The 27,708-nt window shown below is 47.4% G+C and overlaps 1 protein-coding gene and 1 long non-coding RNA gene across 7 annotated transcripts in view; one reads left to right on the forward strand and one right to left on the reverse strand.

Moving 5' to 3' along the window:
* The window catches only part of GART (phosphoribosylglycinamide formyltransferase, phosphoribosylglycinamide synthetase, phosphoribosylaminoimidazole synthetase), a 38,407-nt gene extending 13,950 nt beyond the window's left edge, over positions 1-24,457 (reverse strand). Inside the window, exons 1-15 of one of the 6 annotated variants that reach the window (XM_050971048.1) lie at positions 24,209-24,457; positions 22,584-22,649; positions 19,702-19,772; positions 18,860-18,965; positions 15,354-15,502; positions 10,263-10,358; positions 9,525-9,699; positions 8,812-8,923; positions 6,748-6,816; positions 6,116-6,241; positions 5,488-5,575; positions 5,021-5,106; positions 4,291-4,459; positions 3,537-3,768; positions 299-393 (exon numbers count right to left, since the gene is read on the reverse strand). In XM_050971048.1, the coding sequence (XP_050827005.1) occupies positions 299-393; positions 3,537-3,768; positions 4,291-4,459; positions 5,021-5,106; positions 5,488-5,575; positions 6,116-6,241; positions 6,748-6,816; positions 8,812-8,923; positions 9,525-9,699; positions 10,263-10,358; positions 15,354-15,498 (1,393 nt within the window). In that variant the 5' untranslated portion in view covers positions 15,499-15,502; positions 18,860-18,965; positions 19,702-19,772; positions 22,584-22,649; positions 24,209-24,457. Of the gene's footprint in view, positions 1-298; positions 394-3,536; positions 3,769-4,290; positions 4,460-5,020; positions 5,107-5,487; positions 5,576-6,115; positions 6,242-6,747; positions 6,817-8,811; positions 8,924-9,524; positions 9,700-10,262; positions 10,359-15,353; positions 15,503-18,073; positions 18,187-18,859; positions 18,966-19,701; positions 19,773-22,583; positions 22,650-24,208 lie in introns of those variants that run through there. The other 5 variants (XM_050971007.1, XM_050970953.1, XM_018924828.3 and 2 more) reach the window with 5 other exon arrangements.
* On the forward strand, positions 22,877-26,317 carry LOC108963588 (uncharacterized). The gene is made up of 3 exons (XR_007778782.1): positions 22,877-23,261; positions 23,617-24,230; positions 25,598-26,317. It is a non-coding gene; the product is annotated as an uncharacterized LOC108963588 (long non-coding RNA).
* Positions 26,318-27,708: the final 1,391 nt, after the last annotated feature.

Genomic DNA, 27,708 nt, shown 5'->3' on the forward strand with positions numbered 1-27,708 from the left:
AATAATCCATGGAATCAAACTCAGAACTTAATGGTGACATTTTTTGCTCACATTTATCCTTACACAGTGCTGAACTGTGCTCTCTAACACTTCTGGCATTCAGGAGATGGAGTTTAGAGCCATTTGGGGGTAAAAGCTGTGCATTTGCAATAAAATCACAGGCATTTGCTTACCACAGGTTTTCTTGTGTCATCTAGAAACAGGCAGGACACATAAATATGAGCTTTTTATCAAGATCAGCTGGTAAACCTCACTGCCAAGAAGTGACCAAAGCAGGAGCAGAAGGCTCTTGTCTTACCTGACCTTGATGTGGCTGCAGCAAAGGGTTTGATCTTCTGCACCAAAGTGTTCCCTGCTTCAATGTCCACCCCACTGTTCTTGTAAGTCAGTCCTCTGGAAGAGTGGGGAGAAATGGGATGGCAGCTGATTACTGAATGTATTTTCAAATAATATTTACTTCTTTACATCCCTGAGTGGGTGAACTGTGCAGAATCCCATCCTGCTGTCTGAGGAGGCACTGCCAGGAGCAGTAGGTGGATAATTCCAGAGTTTTGAAGATGCTAGCAGAGCATTGGGATCATACAGTCAAATCCCAAAATAAAACCAACAACTAAACCCCTGACAAGGTAACACAGGCAGCATAGACCTGATTCTGCAGGGTTTGAATCCACACAGACTCCACACAGCCCATGGAGTCCCAGCTGTGACTGATCCCCACCTTGTCCCCAGCCCAGAGCTCTGAGTGCCACCTCCAGGCCTTGAGGTGTCAGTGGGAAAGCTCCAACCCAACCCAAGCACAGAAATGCACGGCTGGGTCAGAGCAGGACTGAGCTCAAGTCACTTTTCCACCCAGGAGGTGAATCAATAACCCCAGGATCCTTCCAGGGCTTTACAGCTGCAGCTTTAAGGTTGCCTCTCCTTGTCACTGCCATGATCCCAGCTCAGAAGCAGCCATGCCTTTCTTACTTCAATGGGCTTTCTATTAAAGAATATAAAATATATTTCCTTCAAAAGACCCAGGTTCCTAAGGTGGGGCTCAGCAATCCAGAGATGTCTGTAAGCTCTGGGTGGGGTTTATGTAAGAGCAACACCCTGGTACAAACTGGTGTCACCTGTGTGTCCCCACAGCTCCCTGGGACATGAAGCACCAGCTCATGTTTACAGAAGGACCTTTCCATTTTGGGGACAGGGATTTGATGACTTTTCAGTCCAGCAAGCACAGCTCGTGCCAGCTGAGCAGTTGTTATTCCCAGGCTGTCAATGGCATGAACCAGGTGCATCCCTATTTTAGATCCATCCCTGTTTTCTCTCTCCTATGGATGGGATTCAGCCTGAAGTTTAAATTCTAAGGGTGTTGATTAACAAGGACAAATACAACAAAACAACTGAAATCCATTTAGAATTGACTCAGCTGAACAAGAAAATTCAGTTAATCCACAAAACCCACCTCAGTAACCAGGTCAAGGATTCAGCAAACACTGAACAAGTTAGAGACAGACACAAATGCCTACAATTGCACTAAATGAAGTAAATATTTTTGTACTCTGCTTATTAAAACTTATTTTAAGATGTGGGAGGTTTTTTTTAGGATCAAAGGTATTTCTGTTGTGAAGATCATTGCTGGAATATCTGGAATGGATAAGACTTCAAGTGCCAGAAGAACTGGCCCAGGAGAAGTGTTGCCAGGAAAATCCAAAGGTGTCTGCACTCACAGCATACTCCTGCCCAAAACCTGGCAAGAAGACAAGAATTACTCTAGGCAGCTGCTCAGGCTGTGAATAAGACTCAAGGAAATATTGGCCTGCAACCACCAGAGATCAAAGTCAGCCCCTTTCAGTCTGAATATGATAAATGGCCACCAGATTTGCACCATGATTTTAGGAGTATTTCAAACTTGTTAATTTTTTTTCTATCTGTTTTGATCCTTTAAATGAATCTTTAATTCTTTACATTTTCTGGAATAGTTCTCATGAAGCAGTCTGGCTGTTTTCCTGAGGTGAAATGCCTCAGGACTGAATCCTGCCAGGCTGCCAAGAGGAGGTGAGTCCTGACTTCCAGAGCCATCCTCCTTCCAGAGGGGACTTTGGGGCTTGGAGCACCCTGGGACAGTGGAAGGTGTCCCTGCCATGGCAGGAACAGGATGAGCTTTAAGGTCCTTTCCAAGCCAGCCCAGCCTGGGGTTCTGGGGCTGAAGCATCCCTGGGCTGCCCCTTCAGGAGCAGAAGGTGGAGCAGCCTGCAGGGCAGTGCCTGCAGAAGCCCCCAGGAGCCTCCTGTGCAGGAGGGATCCTCCAGACAGGCATTCCAGGCAGGAGCCCTGCTGGCTGGGGCCCAGTGTGGGAGGGAACTGCTCCAAGAGCCTCCTCTTGCCTCACTGACCTGGTTTTTTTATCTGCTACAAATCCCAATTCCACCTTTTCACATCGATTTGTCAAGAGATGCTGAGCACTTGAGAGAGAAAGAAGACTAAATACCAACACCCTTGTTCTTTTAGGAAGTTTATTGATGATAATTTTACAAAATACTAATCAGGATACACTGCCAGCAGCAACAGAACTGTCACTGATGTGCTTCCCAGCCTACAAAATAACCCCCTGGGAAAAGACATGGTGGGAGCTCATTGGAGCAGAGCAGTTTCTTACTAGGTAAAAATGAGTTTAAAAACTACAAGAAGCTTTCAGGAACATTAAAGAGGCAACAAGACTCCCTGCTATTAAAAAAAAATAAATCAACCCCACACCCATATGATCTCTGGAGTCTTACAGTAAATACTGAGCCAATTAAAGGAATGAGGATGGAAGGAAGTGATGAATCCTACCCTGGTGCTAGGCAGCTATGCCAGTAAATTGTAAATCCCAAGAAGGTAGGGGGTTCAAGGTGATTTTAACCATTTCTAAAAGCTAAACAAGAACCAATAAGCCAGCTTGAACTTTGTTAATATATAAAATCCCAGAATCTCCTGAGCTGGAAGGAACACAAAGGAATCATGCAGTCCAAGCCCTGGCCCTGCACAGACACCCCAAAAATCCCACCCTGGGCATCCCTGGCAGTCCTGCCCAAATGCCCCTGGAGCTCTGGCAGGCTGGGGCTGGGACCACATTTCATGATGTTAAATGATTTTTCACTTCATGATATTAAATATCAGACTTCTGGACAAGACAAATGCAGAGCAAAAGCTGTGATCCAAGACAAACCCAGAGCAAAAGCTGTGATCCAAGACAAACCCAGAGCAAACCTGTGATCCAAAGTTCAAGAAGCAGAAGCTGACCTTCCCTAAACCAGGCCTAACAACTGCAGCAACACAGATCACTCCTGTGTGCTTGTCACTGTAGTTTAACTGAGATTTAGGAGAGTAAGAACATCAGGCACTTGAAATATTCCTGCCTTGGCTGGTCTTGCTGAGGTTGAGTACAAGGCTGGGGCTCAAACTTGTCCAGAGTTACACAAATATCAGCAGCAGTTGTTAATATCACCCAGGGATGTGCTTAGCTCCTTCTGACCCCCGTCACTGCCATTTCAGGGATTGGGAATATCTACCTGGATTGCCTGAGGAAGGCTATGGCCCGGTGGCCAATGTCCCTCCTGAAGATGGCCCCCTGGAAGTGGATGGCAGCCACCCCCAGGTTGGCCTCCTGCAGCGCCGTGGGCAGGTCCTCCTTGATGGCCGTGACTGTGAGCACTCTGCCCCCGCTGGTCACCACCCTGCCATCCTTCAGGGCTGTGCCTGCGTGGAACACCTCCAGGCCCAGCTGCTTGGCCTTAGCAAGCCCTGTGGGTGGTGTGAAAAACATCAACTCTTGGTTAGAATGCTCTCAGTGAGGAGAGATGGAACCCCTAGGGTCTGAAAGCCACAGTCAAAGTCAGGGTGATCCTGCTGGGAAATGGGAATAAATCTGTAAAAAATACCTCTGGAGGAGAAACTAGTCTGGCTGTGTGCTCAGGGATGTGGGAAGAGGTGTTTGGCTGGCACACAACATCTGATTCCAGCTGGGGCTTTATGCCTCAGTGACATAAACATCAGCATCAACGTGACCCCAGAACCCTGATCAGAAGCACCTGACTGCAGCAGGCATTAAATATCAATGCTGTGCCAATATCAAATAACAGCAACGTGGAGAACTGAAAATACACCAAAATAAACTGAGATGGGTGAAAATTCAGCTGCTCTTGCTGACCCAGAACCAGGGTTTCTATGAATCTCAGTTCCAGTGCTTCACCTTCATGCAGCAGGAGAGAACAGGGAGAGGCCAGGGGGGAATGAGCCTCCTGCAGCTCCTCCTGCTCTATTTACCTGTTATTTCCAAGCCCTTGGGATAAGCCCCTGGGTAGCCTTGACTAGCCATGACCACAGTCACAGCTGCACTGTCCTCTCTCCAGGCTGGCATGGAGCTGGCCAACCTCCTGTTGATCACTGCCTGCATCACCTCGTACAGGTCACTCCTGAGCAGGGGCAGGATCACCTGCAGGAACACACAGCAGCAAATCAAACCAGGTCATTGTCTTCCCTGGCCCTGACAAGACACCAATGCAGCTGGAAAAGCATTAAATATGCCCACATATTGTACTTCCACACATCAGACATGCAGTGGATAATCTGAGAGCCCTTCAAAATACTTGTCCTTGCAGAGAATTGCTGTGGGTAAAGGAATTGCTACATATGGAGGGGAAAGGGTGAGGACAAAGAACCTCATTTGTTCTGAAGAATAGAAATTTAGAGTTTTGTTCCACTTGTCAGTGGGGAGCAAGGAAAAATCCAGAATCCATTCCAGAAGAGACAGGGAAGTGCTGAGCTCTTCTCAAGCTGACCTTTGCAAAGCCCAGATTTGAGTCCAGCCTACTGAAATCCTCTCTGGAATGGAACAATTTCCTTACAGACCTTCTGCCTTGAACAAACAACCCAAATACTTTCAATCTTGGTGATTTAAAATTCTGATTATTCACCCAAATCTGGTTAACAACAGCAGTAGATGGGTCACAGATTTTACTCCTCCCATAATGCCAAATTGTACAAAATAACTCACCTGACACTCTGGGTCACCAAATCTGCAGTTAAACTCCAGAACTTTAGGCCCATCTTTGGTGAGCATTAATCCAGCATAAAGCACACCTGGAACAAAACATGATACATAAAGATCTCTCAGGAACTCACTTGTTTTGAATCTGTTGATAACAGGGTTTAAAAGGCTGCCACCTGTGCTCAGTGAATCTGAGAAATGGTAACAATAAATCAGGCAGAAATAGCTGTCACAAATTCACAGCTTATTTTGGAACACTTTCCTTTCTGCTCCTCCTCACTTGAGGAATTATCCCCTGTTCATGACCTCTGCTGATTGCCATGGACTCTGGATCAAGGCTGGTACCAAACCCAGTTCCTAATAAATCAAAGCTGTTTCCATTAACCTCCAGTGTGAGTCAGGCTACAAAGAGGAAAAAGCAAAATAAAAGGTTGTTCTCCTTATGATTAAAAATCCCAAAGTTTTGTACATACCCAAATAGGGGATTCCTTCTTTCCTCATGCCATCAACAGTCTTCTGAAGAATGGTCTCTCTGATCTTCTGCAGCAGATCTTTAGAAATCTAATAAAAAAGGATTGGAAACCAGGGTTTGCAAAAAGGGAGGGCTTGGTTTTGTGCTTTTAGGAGCAAAGCAGAATTCTTGGATGGTCTCTTGCTCACTCCAATGGAAAGCTAAGAATGTTTTCTTCTCTATTTCTGCCAACAGAAGTTCCCTATCAAACAAACTCCAAACTACCTTAAGCCACCGCCAAAATTCACCATGAGCTTTGTCTGGCACAAATCAAAACTGTGGGGTTAGGCCCTTGGTTCTGATGAGAAGCAATTCATAACTTAAATCCCAGTCAAACACAAAGCTGCAGAAATAACACAGCCTACTTTGGAACCCCAAGTCATTCAGTGGAGACCCCCTCCTCTTTAGAGGGGTTTGTGGAGCTGGGGGTTCACTTGGCCATGTCTGCTTTGGGCAGCTCTTTCCATCCAGCAGAGCCCATTCCCTCCTGCTCCTCATGCTGGAATGAAACATCCCCACAGGCTCAGTGAGAGCTGCAGTGAAGCATCCCCTCCCAGTCCCTTTTCCCTTCCTTGTCAACCCTTCCTCACCTGAGGAGCTGGGGAATAAGCTCCCATCCCTCCTGTGTTGGGGCCCTCATCTCCATCCATCAGCCTCTTGTGGTCCTGGGCTGGGGGCATGGGAGCAATGGTGACACCATCACTGAAACACAGGCACTGAAACAAGGACAGCAGTTAAAGTTCCTGGGGATGGGTACAATTACAGTGCAATTAGAGCTGTGTGACAAAGGGATATTTAAGTGGATAAACTCTGCTTCCCTGATGAAATAAATGATGGGGTTCAAAGCATTTGGCTTTTCCTCAGGAAGCAGGGACTCGTTTTGTGTGACCTTCCCTCAGAAATCAATAAAACCTAGAAAAATTATACCATCAGCAGTTGCACTGAAAAGAAACACTCAAAAGGTTTTTAAAAAAGTAATTAAAATACTGCATGATAGAAATTACTTTTTCCTTTCCCCTCCCTGCCCCGTAAGGAAGGAATTACATCCCTTTCAAGACTTCCTTTTCTTGGCTGATAAAGCTCACAGCTGTCTCTAATTTTATTTATAAGCAGGGAATGGTTTTAACTGATAAAATCCTCCACTCTGTAGGTGAGGGCACTTAGTGAATCCCAAACAATTCAGAAGAGGTAGAACCAAAGTGTTACAGGGAGATGCACTTACAGAAATTTCTTCTCCTTCAAGAAGTTCCTCAACAACAACAGTTTCCCCAGCTGTGCCAAAACTCTTATCCTACAGTGAAACAAAATCTCTTTAGCTCTGTTTCAGTTTTATACTACTGAAAATGCAACAAGAAACAGGTATTTTTAATACAGCCAAAAATGCAGCACAGGTTTGAGATGATGAATCCATTCTCCCCCCCAGGGATGTCAGCACTGGTGAAACCCCTACTCCTCTTCTCTCTTTGTCCTTAAATAAATGCAGGGTTTATTAGTGAATATTTTCCAGTGGCAGAGGGTATTTGTGATTACTGAGCAATTCCTCATGCTCTGCCTTCTGAAATTCACCCCAACAGCAGTGACAGCCAAGTCTCCAGTCTGCACTTTCAATGGATAAAAAAGTGCAATTTTATACAACACCTGGGAAGGGAGTAAGATTCTCACATGCCAGTGCAATGTTGGAACACTGAGTGCATATTCTGAAATTAAGAACAACCAACCCACACTGCCACAGTGATTTTGGGGTCTCTAGAAATCTCTAACTCAGGTTTTTTGTAGAAGACATTGGGCCCTGTTCAGACATGAACTGGGCAGTGACCATAGACCCCCAAAATGGAACTGCAGCACCCATGCCCTGACTCCTGAAACACAAGTGTGTCACAGAATGTGTCCCATGGATCAGCAGAGCTCCATGGAATTTCAGGGTGCTGTGCTGCTGACAACAAGCTGAGGGCCTGACCTGGAAGCCTCAGCTCTGTGTTCCTCACTGGGCAGATAAAATTACTTTACTTGGCCTCACTTCAAATCTTGATGCTCCAAATACATCTGTGGAACATCCTTCCTCCTGTCGTGGTTTGAGAGGAAGTCAGTTTTTTGGGATGCTGTGGTCAAACCAATAAGGGCTCAGATTTGAATATTGGCACCTGGTGTGGCCACTGAGGACATGGATACAGCTCTGAGAACACAGGGGGTTAAAAGCTGAGAACTCCCAGGGGGAAGCTCTCTTGGTTCTGGTTCGTGAACAGAGACAGTGGGTGAGGAGGGTGGTGGTGGTGCCCTCCATCTCCAGGGAAGAAGAAGAAGAGGAAGAAGATGATCTCTGTTCTCGAGACCCCTCGGCCCCAGGGGGTGAAATCTGGGGGGGACAGGTGTCCCAAAGGTGAAAGACTGTGCTCTTTTTGGAACTGGGCAAAGCACCCTTTAAAAAGGAAAACCCCAGAAGCAGCTCTGGTCCATGTGCAGTGGTGAGAGCACTGGGCATGGAAGGAAGATGTCACGATGGCAAAATGATCTCCGGGCAGTGCCACGTGTGACATGGAAACACGAGAGGTTCCATGGGGAAGAGAGGTTTCCAGGGGAAGCCCATGGTGCAAGAGGGACTCCTCTCTCCTTGATGAACTGAGAATTGATTGTCTGAAGGGTGGTGCTGGACTGAGAGTTGGTGATCTGAGGGGTGGATGTATTAGAAATTTGGTGGGGGGGAGGAGGAATGTTTTTGGAAGGTTTTCATCCTGAGTTCTGTGTGTTTTCTTTTATAGTTGTTTTTTTTTCCTTTTATTCCTAAGCTGGAGCCTGCTTTGCTCCATTTCTGATCACATCCCACAGCAGACACCAGGGAAGAAGTATTTTCATGGGGGGGGGGGGGAATTGGCATTGTGCCAGAGTCAAACCATGACACTCAGTGTGAACTCCACTTGAAATAATTCCAGCAGAATTTGACTACACATTGAAGTGCTGTGCTTGCTCCTACTGGTGCTTGTGAAGATCCACCTCAGTCACTGAGGAGGTCACAGTGGGACCAGATGGATTGCAGGAGTCTCATACAGAGAAAAAAAGGGAATTGCATATATAAATAAGTGAAATAAGGGAGGGTTCATGAAGAATGGTTTTCTTTTAGCCTACAGGAACTGCACCTCAAGCCATAAATGCAATAGAGTTTCCCAGCTGGCCAAATAAAAGGGTAAAGGTTTGATGTCTCACAGCCACGTTCCTATTACATGAAATAAGGAATATCTGTGATGCTGTGAGGTGGTGAAGAACTGGTTTGGTGTGAGACATTGCCCCTCACCTGCATGATTTCAGTGACAGCTTTGCAGGCCTCCTCCTTGCTCGAAGCCACGATGACTCCTTTGCCAGCTGCCAGGCCACTGGCTTTGACAACCAAAGCAGGGAAGGTGGCACTGCCAAGGCACAGGACAGACATTCAACATCAACAGTCCTTGCAAGGACCTTTTAAACATTTCAAGAGTTGAAAAATCAAAGTGCTTCTCAGTTTTCATGGCAACCTTATTGAATAACACACAAATCACACCAGGCTCCTCTTGTTATGCTCTGCCTCTTCTCCCCACAGGGAATTCCCTGACTGTTCATTACTGATTTCCATTTGGGAATTTCATCTAGGGTCATCTGGCTTGCACTGTGATGAGCAGATCATCAGTTGCAGAGTAATTCTCCAGGTTTTTTTGGTGGAGAAAAGGGATAAGAAGCCAGCACAGATGGCTCTGGGCTGCTCCCTGCCTTTCCCCAGCAGGCAGGCTGACAAAAAAATAACAGCTTGTCCTACATTCTCCTGTGAACTGAACACTGAGCTTGCATTCCATTTTAGAGCAGGAGGAACCATTTCTCTCAGACTTGCTGCAGTTTGAGAGAGTCATGGTAGGTGATCCTTTAAACCTTTGCAGATGTTCTATCCCAAAGGTATGGACACCTGAGCAATGATTGGATTGGTTTGGATACCCAGCACACTCAGGAAGAATATGCCTAAAATGACCAGAACTGTACCTGTTGATGAAGGCACACGCTGCTTTGGGATCAGTGAAGGATTTCCATCTGGCAGTGGGGATCTCATGACGATCCAGAAAGGCTTTGGTAAAGCTCTTACTGGACTCCAGCTGAGCTGCCTTTGCTGTGGGGCCAAAACACTTGATCCCAGCTGCTGTCAAGTCATCCACAATTCCTAAACACAAAACATGTCATAAATCTCCAGATGATTTATGGGGGTCAGGCCAGCCAAGTCCAGGGCTGCACTGATTCCTTGGAGCAGGAATGCCAGGAATAGAAGTCATCTGTGTCTGCAGTGCCTGCTTTCCTCACTGGAACCAGGAGCAGTAACCCTGCACCACTGCAGGCCTCAGGATGTGCTGGCTTTGGGAAGGGATGACAATCCCCCCTTGGTTTATGACACCTTTGAGCTCAAAGTCAACATGAGTCCTTGGCGAAGATGCCAAAAGGTTTAAGCAGAAAAACTATCAGCATGTTTATAATTAGGTTTTTTACCAAGACTGAAATGATAATTATTTCAAAACATGAAAACTCCATAGGAAAACCAAAACTGCCTTTCATGCTCACACACTGCCCTTTAGAAATTCCTCTTCACCTTGGCACAACTCTGGATTTCAGGGAAACTGCTCCAGAGGATTTGTTTCCATTCAGACTCTGCTGAGTGATGTGCAGATGAGGACTAAAATTTACTTTTCTTCTAAATGCTGAAGGCAGTGATTTCCAGCTTGTGTCTCTTACCAGCAGCAAGAGGAACCTCAGGACCCACCACCACCAGCCTGATGTCCTGGTCCCTGCAGAACTGGGCAACAGCAGCATGGTCACTGACTGGAACAGCTGTTGGAGACACAAAACAGGGAAAAATCCCATCCACAGGTGCTCCTCAGCACTGAGTTGCCCCAGAGCACTCCCCAGCCTCCCTTCTGGGCTGCCAGGTCACTGGGAACCTGCAGGAGTGAGGCCCACACTGACAGAGACTCACCCAAAACACAGCCCCGAACCCCAGGCAAAGGCTCTGGCTGGACATCCACTGTCAGAGTCATAAATCACAGAACCATGGAATGTCCTGAGCTGAAGGGACCCCCAGGGATCCCCCAGTGCCACCCCTGCCCTGCCCAGACCCCACCAAGCCCAGCCTGGGCATCCCTGGCAGCGCTGGCCAAAGGCTCCTGGAGCTCTGGCAGCCTCGGGGCCGTGCCCATTCCCTGGGCAGCCTGGGCAGTGCCAGCACCCTCTGGGGAAGAGCCTTGCCCTGCCCTGCAGCCTGAGGTGCCCTGGCCCAGCCCCAGGCGCTCCCTGGTGCTGTCCCTGTCCCAGAGCAGAGCTGGGAGCTGTCCCTGCGCTGCCCCTCGGGAGGAGCTGCAGCCCCGGGGAGCTCTGAGCTCAGGCTGCTCCAGGCTGAGCTGACCAAGGCACCTCGGGGGCCCCTCCAGAGCCTTCCCACCTCCACAGCCCTGTCTACCCACCTTGCTCTTGAAGGTGAAAAAAAAAGCTCTGGGATCCCCTGCTGCCAGCCAGCAAACTGGTCTGACCCCCAGGCACAGCCATTGGCCAGCACAAGCAGCATCACAAAGAATCCAAGAAAACAAAAAACTCTAAAGGAAAAAATTTATCATTTCTTTCCAGCAAGTCTCCTGCCTGAGGAGAGTCACCATGGAGCTTTAGAGAGGTAAGACCAGGCTGGATGGGGCTTGGAGCAGCCTGGGACAGTGGAAGGTGTCCCTGCCCCTGGCTTTAAGGTCCCGTCCAACCCAAACCATTCCACAATTCTGTGATTTTATGATCTCGGTGACAGGAGGGTGTTGGGGATGAAACAAATGGCTGGTGGTAGAATTCCAGCTCATCTTTTTTCTTTTTTTTTCTTTCTTTCTGTAGTACTACCTAAAATTTGCACTAAACTGAGCCCTCTGGAAGCAAGGGGAATCAGAACTTTTTGTTTTACATGATTTTAAACTTAATTAAGAAGGACACTGTGCTGTCATTATGGCTGAGGATATGTGGGCTTGGGCTGTTACAACCATTATCTTTCCAAAACCAAACATTCAATGTGATGACACTTGGAATGCCCCAAACTGTGCAAACAAAGGAAACGTCCTGCACCAAAGACAGAAATGTCAATCCCATGACCTAAGTTACGCAAAAGGCCCTGCAATGCCCTGCCTTTATCATGAATAAACAAAGCCAAGGTCTGCAGGGATGGCAGGAAAGAGATGAGCCCAGTGTGGATTGGCTGCTTGTGCAGGGAGGAGACTGCACCCACCAGGGCACGGGGCTGGCAAAGGGAGCACAGGATCCCAGCATCAGCAGGGCTGGAAGAGCCCTCCAGGACCATCCAGCATCACCAGCAGCACCCAAACGCTGTCCCCAAGGCCACATCCAGACACCTCTAGGACACTCCCACAGACAGTGACTCCACCACTCCCTAGGCAACTCATTCCAAGGCCTGACCACTCTGGCAGGGAAAAATTCTTTCCAATCTGACCTCCCCTGGTGGAATTTAGAGCCATTTTCTCTTGTCCTTTCCCTTGGGACACAGCAATACACTGGGGCTGATGGTCTCCTCCAGCCAGTTTCTGGGCTGGGATGATGAGAGAGGAAGGGGATGACAGGATTTTGGTCAGTCCCACTGTGCTCCCCCTACCCTGGACGAATAAATTCATAGAATCATTGAACTCCAGACTGGTTTGGATTGGGAGGGATCTAAAAGCCCACCCAGTGCCACCCCCTGTCATGGCAGGGACACCTCCCACTGTGCCAGACTGCTCCCAGCCCCAGTGTCCAGCCTGGCCTTGGGCACTGCCAGGGATCCAGGGGCAGCCCCAGCTGCTCTGGGCACCCTAGGCCAGGGCCTGCCCACCCTGCCAGGGAACAATCCCTGACCATAAAATTTCCTGATTCCACAACAGAATCTACATTTTGTTATAGATTGACCCTATTCAGGTGGGGTGTGGGAACACCCAGACAGAACACAAATAAAAATCACCTCCTTGGCACCTCTTTCACAGCCCAATTATTTTGGTCCCCCAACAAAGGCATTTGACATTGGTGTACAGCTGATGCCAGCTGACTTCTGGCTCACCCAAAAGCACAACACACCTGTGCCAGGGCCTGCCCCCACAGGGAATAGTTCCTAATTCCCAATATCCCATCCAATCCTGCCCTCTGGCAGTGGGAAGCCATCCCCCTTGTCCTGGCACTCCAGACAATCCTGTCCCTCTCCAAGCAGAAAAGGAGAGAGCCTGGAATTCACCCCAGATTTCTTGCTGCAGGTCTGATCTCATGGTATGAGCAGTGAGTGTGGCACAAGATTTACACGATGGAGAAATGTCCTAACAACAAACAGGAAGGAACAAATCGTGTTGTTTATCCATGATTTTAGCTTTCCTCCCAAATATCCTTTTCCTCAGGTTTTTGACTGAAAGGGGACATTTCTGTGGCTGTGTTTGACTGCTTGAATCAACAGCTGAACATTCCTTTGGAACCAGACAGGAGGACCCTGGCCCAAGGCTTTCAAGGGTGGAGCTTAAATTTCAGGGCACAAGTTACCCTGAGAGGTACAATGTGACAGAAGGAGGTGTCAGGATGATGAAATCCATTCACAGACACACCTATTCATTCAGCAAGCCATTGTCTGTGCCTCTGCACCAAAACTGCCCTGATAATCCACCTAAATTAAAGATAAACCTGTATTTAGGCACCCAACCTAAATCCCACTTTACTGCTCTTAACAATTACCAGCTCAGATCAACCACAAAAAATGTTTTTCTTACTTCAATACAAAGTTTGAAAGATTTAAGGTTATTTATAATTTTCAGCTCACTTTTTCGTGTTTCAGTAATCACCCAAGACCCAAAGCTGCAATCCTAATTAAAGGCAATTCCATGACCCACGATGGGATGATGAACTTTCAGAGCCAAATCTTGATTGTGCCAAAAAGACCCCAAAAACCAGGGAAGGAATTTCCCAGATATTCCCAGATATCCCTGTGCTGCTCACACAGCATAACAGGGCTCATGTGCTTCTGACAGGCAATTCCCCATTTTCCACCCTGAGTTAAATCAAGGCCCCAGTGACAGCACTGGAATTCCTGAACAGTTGAGACAAATTCTTTCCTTAAAAACCAATATAAATCAAACTCTTCATAAATTCTAGGTTCTTCCTGGGGTGGTGAAGATTTCTCTCCCAAAGCACAGGTGAGCCCATGTGCAGAACAAACCCATTTATTCCACATGGAAATTTCATAGACCTGGCTCGAGATCAAGCAATTCCCACTACTGGTGAAATGTTTTTTTGAGATGAAAGAGAGAAAAAAATGGGGAGGGGTGGTGTTTAAAAAGGCACAGCTTGAAAAAAACCCTTGGAATTCTTACTCCACAGGCCCTGCAGCCTGGAACTGACCCCACTTAGCACAAGGGTAAAGGGGATTTTTTTGACTTTCTGATCTTGTCCAGCTCTTCCTTCCAGGCCTCTCCTCAGAGGCCAAAGAGAGCAAAGAACTGGAGTGAGGAGCTCACTCATGCTGCTGTGACTGGACAAAAATAATTCAGGACAAAGTTGTTTCAAAGGCCTGTAATGAAGCATTCCAAGGGAATTCTAGTCAATAATTACCTGCTGTACAAGGACCTGGCAGCACTCACATTTCCACAAGACAACAACACAACACAAAGCTACTCCCACAGCAACAGAACTGCAGCAAATGGATGTGTCTGATCCACATTCCCATGCACCCTGAGGGACCTTGATCATTTTATCACATGTTCTGAAGGGAAAACTGAAGTTTTATGCAGGTTAAAGCCCCCAAATCAGGACCTGTTGTGTAAAGGACACAGGAATCTCTGTGGTCTGGACTGGCTCCCTGGGTGTCAGCTCCTCAGACCAGGCTTCTTTGAGATGCAGCTCCAAAACTGGATGCTCAGTTTGCACATCTGAAGCTTGATTTCTCAAAATTACCAACTATGAAAAGTCTCAATTACAGCCAGTCAGAGCTCCAACCAAGCAGGCAGTACACAGAGGAATATTTGAAGATAACCTTGATTTCTTAAGGTCACTAAGACAATGGAATGAATTATGCTCACAGTGACAGAGTGTTCTTGTCACAGGCTGTGGGGATCATGGGGTTTCAACACACTTCTGAGAGCACAAGAGGGAATTTAGGTGGAACCACAGCAACTATCCTCAGCTGGATTTCCAGAGGAACAGCTCTGGCTGAATCCTCCCAACCCAAACCTAAAGAATGAAACTTCACAGCTGACATCTTATAAAATTAATTACACAACTTACACAAGGCTTTGTTCAGATACTTTTTTTCTTCTTAACTGCATCTAAAATCTATTTCACATGCCCAAAACCTTAAAAAATGGTAATCCATCATCATCATCCATCATCAGTTTGTTTATGGGTTATGTTGATTTATGGGGTGTTGTTTTACAGATGAGTTGGTTAAAGGTAAAAGTTTTTATTATTTATTTTTAAAATTAGTAATTTTTTGGGAATAGAGATTTTTTTTGGGGGGGAGGGTATAGGATTTTTTTGTTTAAATTTTTTATGGGATTGTAGTTATATACATTAACCAATAAATCTTAAAATTCAGAAAAAGCTTTAATTAGTGAACCAAAACCACTACACAAAATTAATATTTCCATTCAGCTTCAAACTAAAACCACCACAATCATCATCATGATGATTTCATTATCATTATCATCATCATCATCATCATCATCATCATCATCATCATCATCATCATCATCATCCTTTCACACTACCAGCTGTGATTTCAGCTCAACAACATCCTGGTTGAATGATCAAATTTAAAATTGGCATTTTTTGGTTTACCTGAATTGGAGATTTTCCCGTTGTCAGCCGTGCCTGCATTTCCTGGAGCCACAAACACGTGTTTGACGTGGGGGGACTGGGCCAGCTTCCAGGCCAGGGCGTGCTCCCTGCCCCCGCTGCCGATCACCAGCACCCGCTCAGCCATGGCCCTGCAGGACACCAGGACAAAGGAAAACAGCTGGAATCAGCTGGGAAAGGTGGGGAAAGCAACAGCTTCAGGGACCATGAAGTGCTGGAGAACTTCATCAGATACACACTAAACTTCATCAGTGATACACACTAAACCTCCAAGGCTGAGCTGACCCAGAGCACAGCAGGAACCCATCAGGAAAACCATCCTGGGTCTGAGTGGAAACTGCTCCCACTGATACTGAAATCTGGGAGAGAGGGAAAAACCCTGCTGAGAGACCAGGCTGGGATTTGCAACCTAGAGAATCACAGACTGCCAGAATGGTTTGGGGTTGGAAGGGACATTAAAGCCCACCCAGTGTCACCCCTGCCATGGCAGGGACACCTTCCACTGTCCCAGGTTGCTCCAAGCCCCAGTGTCCAGCCAGGCCTGGGACAGGGATGGGGAGTCCACAGCCCTTCTGAGCAACAATTCCTTGGAGAATCCAAACCTTCAAAGGTCAAAGCCCTTCTGATGCACCCATGGCATGAACACAGAGTGTTTGGAGCTGGATGGGGTTGTTCAAGAGACTTTAGAGGCAATGACTGAAAAGCTCTGAACACCTCATGGAAAGGAACAGCTCCAAGCAATGAGACAATGAAGTAACTTTCAGCTCTGGCTTTCCTTGAAGAGAAGGACCAGGAGGCCAGCAACAGGTGGAATTAGTAAAGGAGCTCACTCACACAAGGTAGAGTGGGGTATCCACTGCACTGTCCCATTCCAGTGAGGTTTGGAAAAACACATGGACATTGTGCTGGCCAGTGGGAGCATGAGTGACCACGTCATCACCTGGGTGTGCACAGCCAGCTTACGCACGTGGGGCTCACAGCAAAAGTACAGCGTGTTCTCTGAGAGCCCTGGAAACCTCTGCTCCCTGAGAGTCACTGCAGTGTGTACTCCCCACAGAGTGACTGATGGAAGAGCTCACTTGCACGGACAAAATCCACCCGAATTCTGAAAACAGTGAAGAAGGAAGGAAGGAAGTGGCGGAAGGAAGGACATAATTTATAAACTGATTATGTATGTCCTTATTTTGAGCCAAAATAATAGTTTGGTTTGGGTTGGGAGGGACCTTAATGCTCATCACATTCCAACCTGCCTACCATGGACAGAGACACCTCCCACTGTGCCAGGCTGCTCCAGCCCCAGTGTCCAGCCTGGCCTTGGGCACTGCCAGGGATCCAGGGGCAGCCCCAGCTGCTCTGGGAATTCCATCCCAGCCCTTGCCCACCCTGCCAGGGAACAATTCCTCATTGCCAAGATCTCACCCAGCCCTGCCCTCTGGCACTGGGAGCCATTCCCTGGCTCCTGTCCCTCCATCCTTGTCCCCAGTCCCTCTGCAGCTCTCCTGGAGTCCCTTCAGGCCCTGCCAGGGGCTCTGAGCTCTCCCTGGAACTTCTCCTCTCCAGGTGAGCACCCCCAGCTCTCCCAGCCTGGCTGTAGGGATCAGCTCCCATTCTCCCACTGCTGGGGGGAGGAACAGAGCCCAGAGAAGAGTCGAGGACAAAAGGAGCCACGAGTGCCCCTGATGTAATCCCAGCACAAACAACACAGAACCAGCGTCACCCTCTTCACACTGCCGGTCACTGACCCGCACATGGCCAGTGCCCAGGTGAGCTCAGAGCCCCCTGTGCAGGAGGGGAAGAGGGGATGACAACACAAAATACATCTTAGAAAAGGGGAAAAAACAACACCAAATATATCTTAGAAAAGGGGAAAAACAACACAAAATATATCTTAGAAAAGGGGATAAAAACAAAACAAAACCCTGGAGATTTCTAAGGGAAAAGCAAAAATGATCCAAAGCAGATTTTCAGATGAGGCAGGGATGTGCCTTGCCCTCACATCAGCTGCTACAGCTTGACTTGACTAAAGCTGCTCTGATGAGGCAAAATATCTGCATTAGGCAAAACATCCCGACAGACTAAATCAAAATAAATGTGGATAGAAGGATAAAATACAGAAAATTAACACTGAGTTGTTTGCTATCAACTAAACAGGCCAGAGCTAATATCTAATGGTAGTTCCTTGCTGGGGGAGAGCAACATGTTTCTAATCCAGTGTTGGGTCAAATGTAGATATTGCAAAGTTACAGACATGTTTTAATTATAAAACTCCATGATTACTTGCAATAAAAAAGTTCAGGCTAGGCTAAAAATAACAGTTATGATATAGATGTTTGGGAAATCATGATGCTCAACTCTTAAATTACAACTAAAGCAAGAAGGTAAAAGAATGAAGGATACAACAAAGGGGTGAAATAGATAAATACAGTAATGTAACAGTAAGGTAGAAGAACATTGATCACACAGCAGGCAGCTGTCTCTCTGAAGTCAAATAAGCATTGCCAGTGGTATCCAGAGCCAGTGGCCACTAAATTGTACTTTTTCAGGTAAATTTTATCAATAATAAGTTGAACTATACACAATATGATTTTCCGAAAAAAGAATGTTTAAAACTTTTAACTTTTAAAATGTTTTTAAAAATTAAATTTAAAAATGTTAAGATTTTAAACCAGGACGATTTCAAACCCAAGAGAGCTCCTACTCACTGTGTGCTACGTGTACCAAGCTGAGGAGAGCAGGACTCAGGAGCTCAGAGGCACAAAGAGAGCAAAGATTGGCAGCCCCTGGTTTAAATCCCTGACCCAACACTCCCACTCCACCGATGACTCTGCAGCCAGCCAATGGAAGGGACCTCCAGACATTCCTGGGAACAGGGGACAGAAGCTTCCCTACAAGTGCTCTAGGAGTGAGAGGCAAAAGCTCTGCAGGACAGGAGCTGCTCATCCTGTTGTTTCTAAACAGAGAAAAAAATTCTGTCCCTTCCCAGGTATTCTTTTTTTATAGTTAAAAAACTATTCATTAACCAGCTTGTGAATATTCTCTTTGTATGTAAAAATCTCTTTGTACCTAAAAATTAGGATCTGCACTTCTGCAATAAATAAAAATTAGTCCATGTAATAAGCAGCATGATAAATAAGGAATATGATGCAAATTATCATGGAATGCTTTGGGTTGGGAGACCTCAAAGCTCATCCCATCCCACCCCTGCCATGGCAGGGACACCTTCCACTGTGCCAGGCTGCTCCCAGCCCCAGTGTCCAGCCTGGCCTTGGGCACTGCCAGGGATCCAGGGGCAGCCCCAGCTGCTCTGGGCACCCTGGGCCAGGGCCTGCCCACCCTGCCAGGGAACAATTCCTCATTCCCTAGATCCCCTCCAGCCCTGCCCTGCTTCATCTTAAGGCCCTTATGAAATTCACACTCCACTAAGCCCACACTGCTGATCAGCACAGCCTGAAGACCCAGTGACACTGTGGCCACCTCAAGGGACTCACCATGATGGCAACTCACTCCAAGAGTCGCCTCCTTCTCTTCCCTGAAGTAACACATTCTGGCACTACTGTCAGATGAAAGAACTCATCACATACAGGACAAAGCTTTCTGTGGGAGCAGTAAACAGAACAAGCCATGTCTGCATGTCAAATAATAGTTGATCATTTTATATCAAAATGTGAGTGAAGATTAGGTTTCACACGTTTGTTTTGAAGCTCAGTGCTATTTGTGCATCCCACTACGGTATCCTAGCAACTTTTATTTAGGAATGTGGCTTGGGAAGAACTTGTGGCAGTGCCAGTTTAGGAGGCTCAGATGCAGCAGCCTCTGTTTTATTTACACTGGCACTCAAAGATGTCATGGAGGCCCCTCTGCTGCCCAACAGGACCTCACTTTAAAAATGAAGAGCCCAAGAGGCAACATTCTTTTTTATTTTTATCACTAATCCAGCAGTCAAAAATTTGTTCTCTAAAGTCATTCACAAGGTAGATATTTACTCTGTGAGGATTATCACACCCCAGGATTTTTGGAAGCAATGTGTGAAATCCTTAACGATTCCAAACCACAGGATGCCATTACCTTCTGCACCCATTGCCTGCTTTGGTAAAGAAGGAGAAGGTATTTGTTTAAAAGATGCTTTAAAATGAAGATAAGGGACATTTCAGAAGAGGGTCTCTTGTTAGATCCTTATATGAAGTGAGAACAGGAAAGAAGAAATGACTTAATCACTCCGTGTGTCCAGGAGGAGAGGAGGCAAGGACAGAATGGAGACAAGAAGATTCCCAGAGCTTATCCTCGAGGATGTCAGGACAAAGTCAGCAGGCAGGAGCATCAGCTCAGAGACCTTTATCCTCACTGCAGGAAGGCAGCTGGGGCTCTTCAACAAACCAGGGAACTCTTCCTGGAGAGCAGGGCCTATGGAGCAGAGAAAATCCAGTGAGGGAGGCAAGCCCCACAGTCCTGAGAGCCCTCCCACCCCGATTCCTGCACAGGGCACGGGGAGGCTCCAAACACAGGGAGCAGTGACATGAGGCTACTCAGGTGCTGTCTCTTCCCAGGGACAGGAGCCACTGACCCTACCAAACTTCCCCTGTGCACCCACCTGGGGGTTACACTCAGTTTCTTGTCTGCTTTATGAACAGAACTCTCGAAGAAAACATAAACTCCTTAAGCAATTTATTTGCAGGTGTGATGCAAGATACCTAAATATTCAATCTCAGCTGGGTGGAGTATTTGAATAAGGCAGTGCCTTATCAGCTCACCTCAAACTACAGCAGGAAAGGTGCAAATACAATCAGACATCTGCACTCCAGCACAAACAGCAAAGCTCACTCCTTCACACAGTGTATTTTTTTTTCCTAATTAAGCTCCAGTGCTGTTAGTTTCCTCTGTGCTCCTCTGTATCTTTGTTTCCCAACACTGGGATTCAGGAAAACTGATGTAGGCATCCAAGTTTTTTTAGATCAAAGACATGGTCAACCAGGTTGCTCCAAGCCCTGTCCAACCTCAGAGCCAGGCTGGACAGGGCTTGGAGCAACCTGGTCTAGTGGAGTGTCCCTCAACAGAGCAAGGAGCTGGAACTGGATGAGTTCTGAGGTCTCTTCCAACCCAGACCACCCAGAGAGGCAAAGAACTCCTACTCTTCTTGGAGATGAGAATGAAGAATGGCCTAACACTTTCCCAAACACTACAGACCCAAGCCCAGTGTCACTATGAAGGTTAAAATTCACAACTCCCAGAGCTGGAGAGGAGCTCTCATCACTCGGCTTTGGACTAAAGGACAAGGTTCATTTTTCCTCTTGCAGTTAGGCAGAAGAAAAAAAAAATAATTCTCACAGGAGATAGAAAAAAGCCCAAATTGGGAAGGCTGTGGAGTTCCCACTGCACTGAGGTCTGTGTGTTTCTGACCCTAGTCTGAGCTGTTTATCAGTTTCAGAGTTTTCTTCATAGACTTGTTATGGAAAAAATAATCAAAATAAGTGATTGGAGAAGAATCCAAAATTTGCAGCTTCCTCCTCCCAGCTTGAAACTTGAAACTTTCTCCTCTCAACTCTCTCCTAGTGTCGGAAGGCCACAGGGTTTGCGACCCTGACCTGTGTTAAAAGTCTCTGCTTCAGCCCACGCGTTCAAAGGATCAGTCAGAGCTCTTCAGTTTTCAGTCTTGGAATTGTTTATTGTATCTTACCTATAAATTTTCCTCCTGCCCAGCTGAGGTCCATCGAGCAGGACAGCCAGAGGCACTCTGCCTGCCCCCGGGGTGGTGTTATCTTTATACTAAAAACTACATGGAACATGTTTACAATTATTTTCCAATACCCATCACCTATGTTAGACTGTGAGCTTCTACTCTAAACCAGTCTAAAAATGCCAACATCACCACTGGAGATGGAGGTAGAGAAGAAGAAGAAAGGCTGGACACGCCCAAATCCCTCTCTATACCAAAAATCCCCAAACCTACATTTACACCCTGTGATAACTTTATTCTTACACTGTTTAAACTGCTGTGGCTTTTAGGTCTTCATGTAAAGGTGGCAATTTGCTCCACGGTTCATAATCAAACCCATTGGTGTTCTGGGCTGTGTGCCAGGGTCTCTGAGCCCCCTGGCAGGGTCCCGGCAGCTCCAGACTCCCAAAGGGATGTCCTGAGTTCCGACATCCTAGGATCCACCCTGCCATCCTTTACTCAGCTCCCAAACTCACCTACAGCCAGGCCATGCAGCCCCAAAGCCCCGTGACCTGAACCCAGCTCTTGTGCCCTTTGAATGACCCCATGAGTTGAGTCTTTCTGCCCATCCTGAGTGCCCCCAGAGCTCGGCAGGCAGGAGGGGAGTTCCGAGCCAGCCTCCCCAGGGCATCTGTGCCAGGTCTGGCCCCCGTTCAGGTTCAGCGACTGCGGGTGCACAGGGGCTGAGCTGCCCTTGCCTGGGCCAGCTCCCCATTGGTCCCACCCCAACCTCTCCCCCTGCAGGCTCTCCTTCCCTCTCCTCCTGCCTGTGCCAAGGGAGTGTGGTCACCCGGATCAGGAGAGCAGTGCTGGAGAGCAGACACCGTGACGGTAAGCAGTGCAGCTAAGTAAATATGTCAGTGTGGATATATAAAGGAAATAATCCCAGCTGCTGAGCTGAGCTAACTCCCCAAGGGGTGAGGGATCACCACCAGCCAGGACAAGGGAAGCAGCAGCCAGGAAGGGTGAAAGAGGAAACCCAGCTGTGCCCTCGGGTCACCACGATGGATGGAGGGACCAGGACACACTCAAGTTTGCATTCCCATGCCCACCTCCTGCCCCAGCCTGTCCCTGGTCCCAGGGACAGACACCAGGGAAACAGGGGCTGTGGAGGGAAGACATCCACCTCTCTGCATTTTTTCTCCTGTGTGGCTCAGTTCTCAGAGGGAATTCACTGTGCCAAGTGTGCAGGCAGCTCTGAGGCACAACAAAAACGGCCATGGCAACCAAACCTGCAAAATGGTCAGCATCCCACAGGGGAACTGCAGGTTTAGCTTGGGGCAGGAAGGAAATGAAGGAAAAAACCAATTTTTCGTGAAAGAAAAAAACACAGCCTTAGAAAACTTTTCACTTCCTCTGACTTCAACACATGAAGAACTGCTTAAGTAGCTTCTAAGCCTCCATAATCTGGTGGCAATTATGATTTTTAGTTAGAGCTTTGGGTTAAATAAGTTTTTTTTTTAACTCGTGTTTTATTAAAAAGACAAACTCCCAGCTCTCACCTGGCCATATAGTATCATGAAAGGTTTGGGTTGGAAGGAAACTTAAAGATCATCTCTTTCCACCTCCTGCCATTCAGTGCAGTGTAGAAAACAAAAAAGAAGGAAAAAAGTCATTATTATGCGTCTTTCATGGCCCAAGCTGCAGCTCTGCCACACAGGCCCTCTGTGTCCAGGTAGGATCCTCCAAACAGCTGGATTTGGCATTTTTCTAGTCAAAACACTCCCTCAAGTTTTGGTGCTAAAGATAAACAGGATCATAAACTTTTACAACCACCCCCATAGTAAATTTGACACCTCAAGAAATGTAGGATGCTGGAAGTGCTCAGTGTTTAGTACCATGATGACAGAGGAGCATAACCCTTGAAATGCACTTCCTGTGTTATTCTTTCAGCTATATACCCTAAATAGTAGCATAAGTATTAACTATGCTCATTAGTTCCAACAGCTACTGGATAAATTTTAAAAAATGCTTAAAAAGTTGGTAAGCCCCCAGCTTTGCAAACAGCAGGGAAAGAATTTAAGTGAATCAAAGTCCAAAACCAGAGATGTCGAAGTTTAATATTTACTTCAAGTAAATATTTCACCACTTTGGCCATGAAGGCCAGGCCGTGGTGGGATTGCTATAAGGGCTGCGATAGATGAGTAACGCCATGGTTGACTCTCGCAATTCAAAGGCAAGTATCATGTATATATGTTAGGAGAAGTTTTATAGATTTATAGTTATGTTTTTATAGATTTATAGTAATGTTTTACCTGCCTTGTGTTGTTATTGGGGGTGGCCTGGGTTTGGACATTTGGGAGGGTGGCATTGTTGCTATGGCAAGAGCTGGCCTCCAATCCAGATTTAAGGAAATGATCTCCACCACTGGACAGGGAAGAAGTCAATGGGCAGAGCTTTGGGAGGGGCTAAAGAGTTCAAAGCACATGGCGGGGAAAATATCCTTTATTCCCGGCCCCATAATATTTTCTCTATTCAGTCTTCTGATGTATTTTGATAAAGTTTTAATAAACCTTTTAAATTTTTGAAAGTGAGTAGCATTTCTCACCGGGCCAAGCTGTGATGGGGATTCCAAGAGGGCCATGCCGTGAGGGCCATGCCAGGAGAGGATTTGCCGTGAAGGAGATGCCATGAGAGCCATGCCCTGAGGGTACTGCTGTGGGGGCTGTGCCGTGAGGGCCATGCTCTGAGGGTACTGCTGTGGGGGCTGTGCCGTGAGGGCCATGCTCTGAGGGTACTGCTGTGGGGGCTGTGCCGTGAGGGCCATGCTCTGAGGGTACTGCTGTGGGGGCTGTGCCGTGAGGGCCATGCTCTGAGGGTACTGCTGTGGGGGCTATGCTGTGAGCGCCAAGCCATGAGGGGACTGCCATGAGGGCCAAGCCATGCCCGGGATGCCATGAGGGAGGTGCAGTGAGGCCCAAGCCGTGAGAGAATTTGCCCTGAAGAGCGGGGATGCGCGGCGCGTGTCCCGCCATTTTGCGGTTCGGACACGGGCGCACACGGCCCGCGCCGCCCCCCGCGCCCTCAGCCCGGCGCGGGCGTGGCGGGACCCTCGGCAGCGCCGGGACGGCGACAGCCACGCACCTGAGGGAAGCGCTGCCCCTTCCAGCGCGGCGGGGAGACTCACCGTTCTCGGAGAATATTCAAAGGTGAGAAGAAGTCCGCCGGAACTAAAACACCAAGCGAGCACACGGGGAGGAGGGACCTCAGAGCGATGTCTCGACGGGATTTCCTCTAGCGCAGCAATCCCCCAAATCTGGGGCGGGCGGTGGAGCGGCGGCCCAAAGACCTCAGGGATGGCGGGATTGTTTTTACTTTATCCATCGCCTCAGGGGCTGAGGGTGGTGGTCTGTGAGGGCTGTGCAAATGTGGGGTTTGCCTCTACATCCCCTGAAATACCACATCCTTGGACTGTCCCACGTTTGAGCTTTTTGCTTTATGAAACCATAGAGCATTGGACAATGTTTAGTCTAATTTAGCATTACAGTTGTGCTACAATACTCTTAATAAAACAAGATTTGACCCACAGTTTTCCTCTCTTCAAGAGCTATAATGTGAGAACATCACTGTTCTTTGTAAAATACCTTAGGAAATAAGGTCTAATGTTATTTTTCAGCATATTTAAGCACACCCCAGACCAGACTCCTACTTTGAAAGGGAAGAGTTGCACAAATAAATGCTCTAAGTAGTATTGATAATTGTAGCAGAACTACTATTACTAATGTAATACTAATATATTACTCATTTACTAATTGAACATTTCCAGCAACAATCACTGGTCTTAACAAAATGAAAGTAAAATATTTAATTAATCTGAAAACCATCTGACACTGAAACTGAATAAAAGAGTTTAAATAAAGGGAGTAAAGGGACTTTATTCAGCAAGCAGTGATGGGGAGAGTAAGAACAGTTATTTTCCCTTAGGGCTGTGGATTCTCATGAGTATGAAGAGAGACTTCTTGTAATTATCAGATTAGTTTTGTTTGTAAGGAGTAAGAGGGAAAATGCAGCACACACTAAAGTCCTTCTCTGGCTCTTTTGGGGCACCTTTTTCATGTTTTTGACATGGCTGGTTGAGACAAGGACATTTGCATCAGCTGAATCTAAATATATCTGAAATTGTTCAACTGAAACATTTTCAGCCTTTAGTTTGATATCAAAAATTACGTAGTGTTTGTGAAATACAAGGCTGTGTTTCATGTCAGGTACAAACAGGCAACGTGTGTATTTGTGATTGTGATATGTGTGGAAACGGACCATGGGACAGGTATAAAGATGAATTCTAATAATAACTGAGAAAAGTAAAGCATGGAAGAAGGCCTTTGAACCTATCCTTGGTTTGCAATTACCCTTTATAAGTTTTTAGTTGATTTAGGAGCATTTGAATTAAAGCTTTAAGGATGTTTTTTGACAGGAACTTTCTGCTTGTAGTTAAGCCTTTAAGAGTTTTGCAATAATAACCTTTTGAAGTATAATTTTAGAATATTTCTTGTAGTAAGGATCTTTGAAACTCTAGCTTTAGAATATATAAAAAGGAAACATGCAGCTTGAGAAAAGAAGATGGACATCATCTCAAGGATTAATGGTTTTGACCAAGGGAAGCTGGACATCACTGCTATGAGATTTATAGTCCTTGCGAACAAAAGGTGGAGCCACATCTGGAGACTGGACCTCACTATCTGGGAGACTCCTTCCTTCTTTCAGAAACGGAACCACCACCCCCTGGGATACTCCGTGGGACACATCCTGAGAAAAACTAAATCACAATAGTGTATAGAATTGTGACGTAAAAATTTGGAATAGAAACTGCTGACAAGTAAAACTTGGCAGAAAAAACTGCTGAGAAAGCTTATTAGGACCCCTATAAATACCTGTAAGCCCAACTATCAGTGTGCAGTTGGAGGCAAACTTCCCTCACTGTACCCAGCGCTGTATTGCTCATACTTTACCATATTAATTAATACATTGATTGCTGCTTGAATATTGGCCTAGTCAAGCTTCTTATTTATAACACCTGGTTGAGACAAGGCCATTTGCATCAGCTGAACCTAAATATATTTGAAATTATTCAACTGAAACATTTTCAGCATTTAATTTGATATCAAAAATTATGTAGTGTTCTAATAGTAAATTTAATGTATATTAATGTGGGCATGGCATGAACAGGTAAAAGGACTTCTTAACTGTAACTGCTTTGTATTTTAAATGGAATAAATAAAGTGTGACAAAAAAGTAAGCAGATTGATCCAAGTCTCTGATTCTTTTTTTTTCTCCAAAGTCAATATTAAGGCAGATCAGCAGGGCAGAGTGAAGAATTATGCTGATTTTAAGGGGTCTTGCAAGTGATTATTATACAGTAATGATGGTGAAAATTTTTAGACCCTGGCGGTAATTAAACAGTTTTACTTGGGTTTTCATAAAATGCCAGGATGGCTTGGGTTTGAAGGGACCTTAAAAACCATTTAGTAATTACCATGGGCAAGGATGCCACTCACCAGATCCCTTGGAGGTTTTTAAAATTTATTTGGAGGTATTTTAAATTTATTTCAGGTCAACTAACTCCCCTAAGTTACTACTACTGAAACTGTGTGTGGGGAGAGTCTTCCAGCCGTAGGATTATTCGGTTTTACATCCTGTTTGAACACCCATATAATTAAAATTTGATTTTATTAAGGTATCATGGACAGAACTGAAGGGGTCCCCAGGGTGGGTGTACTCTGGACAACTTTATTTCGGTGCGTTCCATCACCGCCAGAAAAGCTCCAATTTTCCTAGTTGGGCAAAAGGCGCACTTTATTTATCTACCTCCCTTCGGTTCCCCCCCTTTGTTCCTTTAATTTTCGCGGCCCCGCTGCCAGCCCCCGGAGCACATGTGCGTGTCACTGCCGGGCGGAGGGGGAGGGAGGGAGCGCGGGCGGCCGCCTCTCGCATGGAGCCGGGGCTGAGGGCCCCGTGGTGATGCAGCAGCAGCCGCAGCACCGCCCGTGTGCGGGCAGAGCCCTCTGAGAGCCGCCGCCCGCCCGGAGCACACGCGGGGCTCGGCCCCGCTCCATGGGCACCGATGGAATCGCTCCCGATCGCAGCCGCCGGCGCCGCGCCTCAGCCCGCCATGGCCTCGGCCGGGTAAGCAGCGGCCGCCGCGGGGACTCCAGCGGCGCCGGGGAAGGGCGTGCGGGAGCGCGGGGGGACGGGACCGGCTGTCGTGGCCGCCGCGGTGCCTTTTCCTGCCCTCCGCGGGGCCGCGGGGGCTCGGACGCGGCGTACGGGGCGCGAGAGGGGCCGCGAGCGGCGGCGGCGGGGCGGTGTGTCTGTGGGGAAGGGGTCTGCGTGAGGCGGCGGTGTGGGCGCGGAGCGCCGGGGACTGGTTTAATGCTTTCACTGGGGGACGGGGACACGCTCGGGGCGGCTTTGCCGGTGGCGGCGGAGGCAGGCGCGGCGCGCGGGGGGGGCGGCGGGAGCGCCACAACATGGCGGCGGCGGCTGAGGGGACACGAGACCTTCCTTCCCCCCCCGCCGGAACCCGCCGCTGCTCTATGGCCCGTGCGCCGCGCTAGAGCGGCCGTTCGCAGCCGCACGCCGCCTCGGCCAATGGCGACAGGGCTTACAGCGAACGCAGCCAATCGCAAA

Source organism: Serinus canaria, chromosome 1, assembly GCF_022539315.1.
Source record: "Serinus canaria isolate serCan28SL12 chromosome 1, serCan2020, whole genome shotgun sequence".
Taxonomy (NCBI): Eukaryota; Metazoa; Chordata; class Aves; order Passeriformes; family Fringillidae; genus Serinus; species Serinus canaria.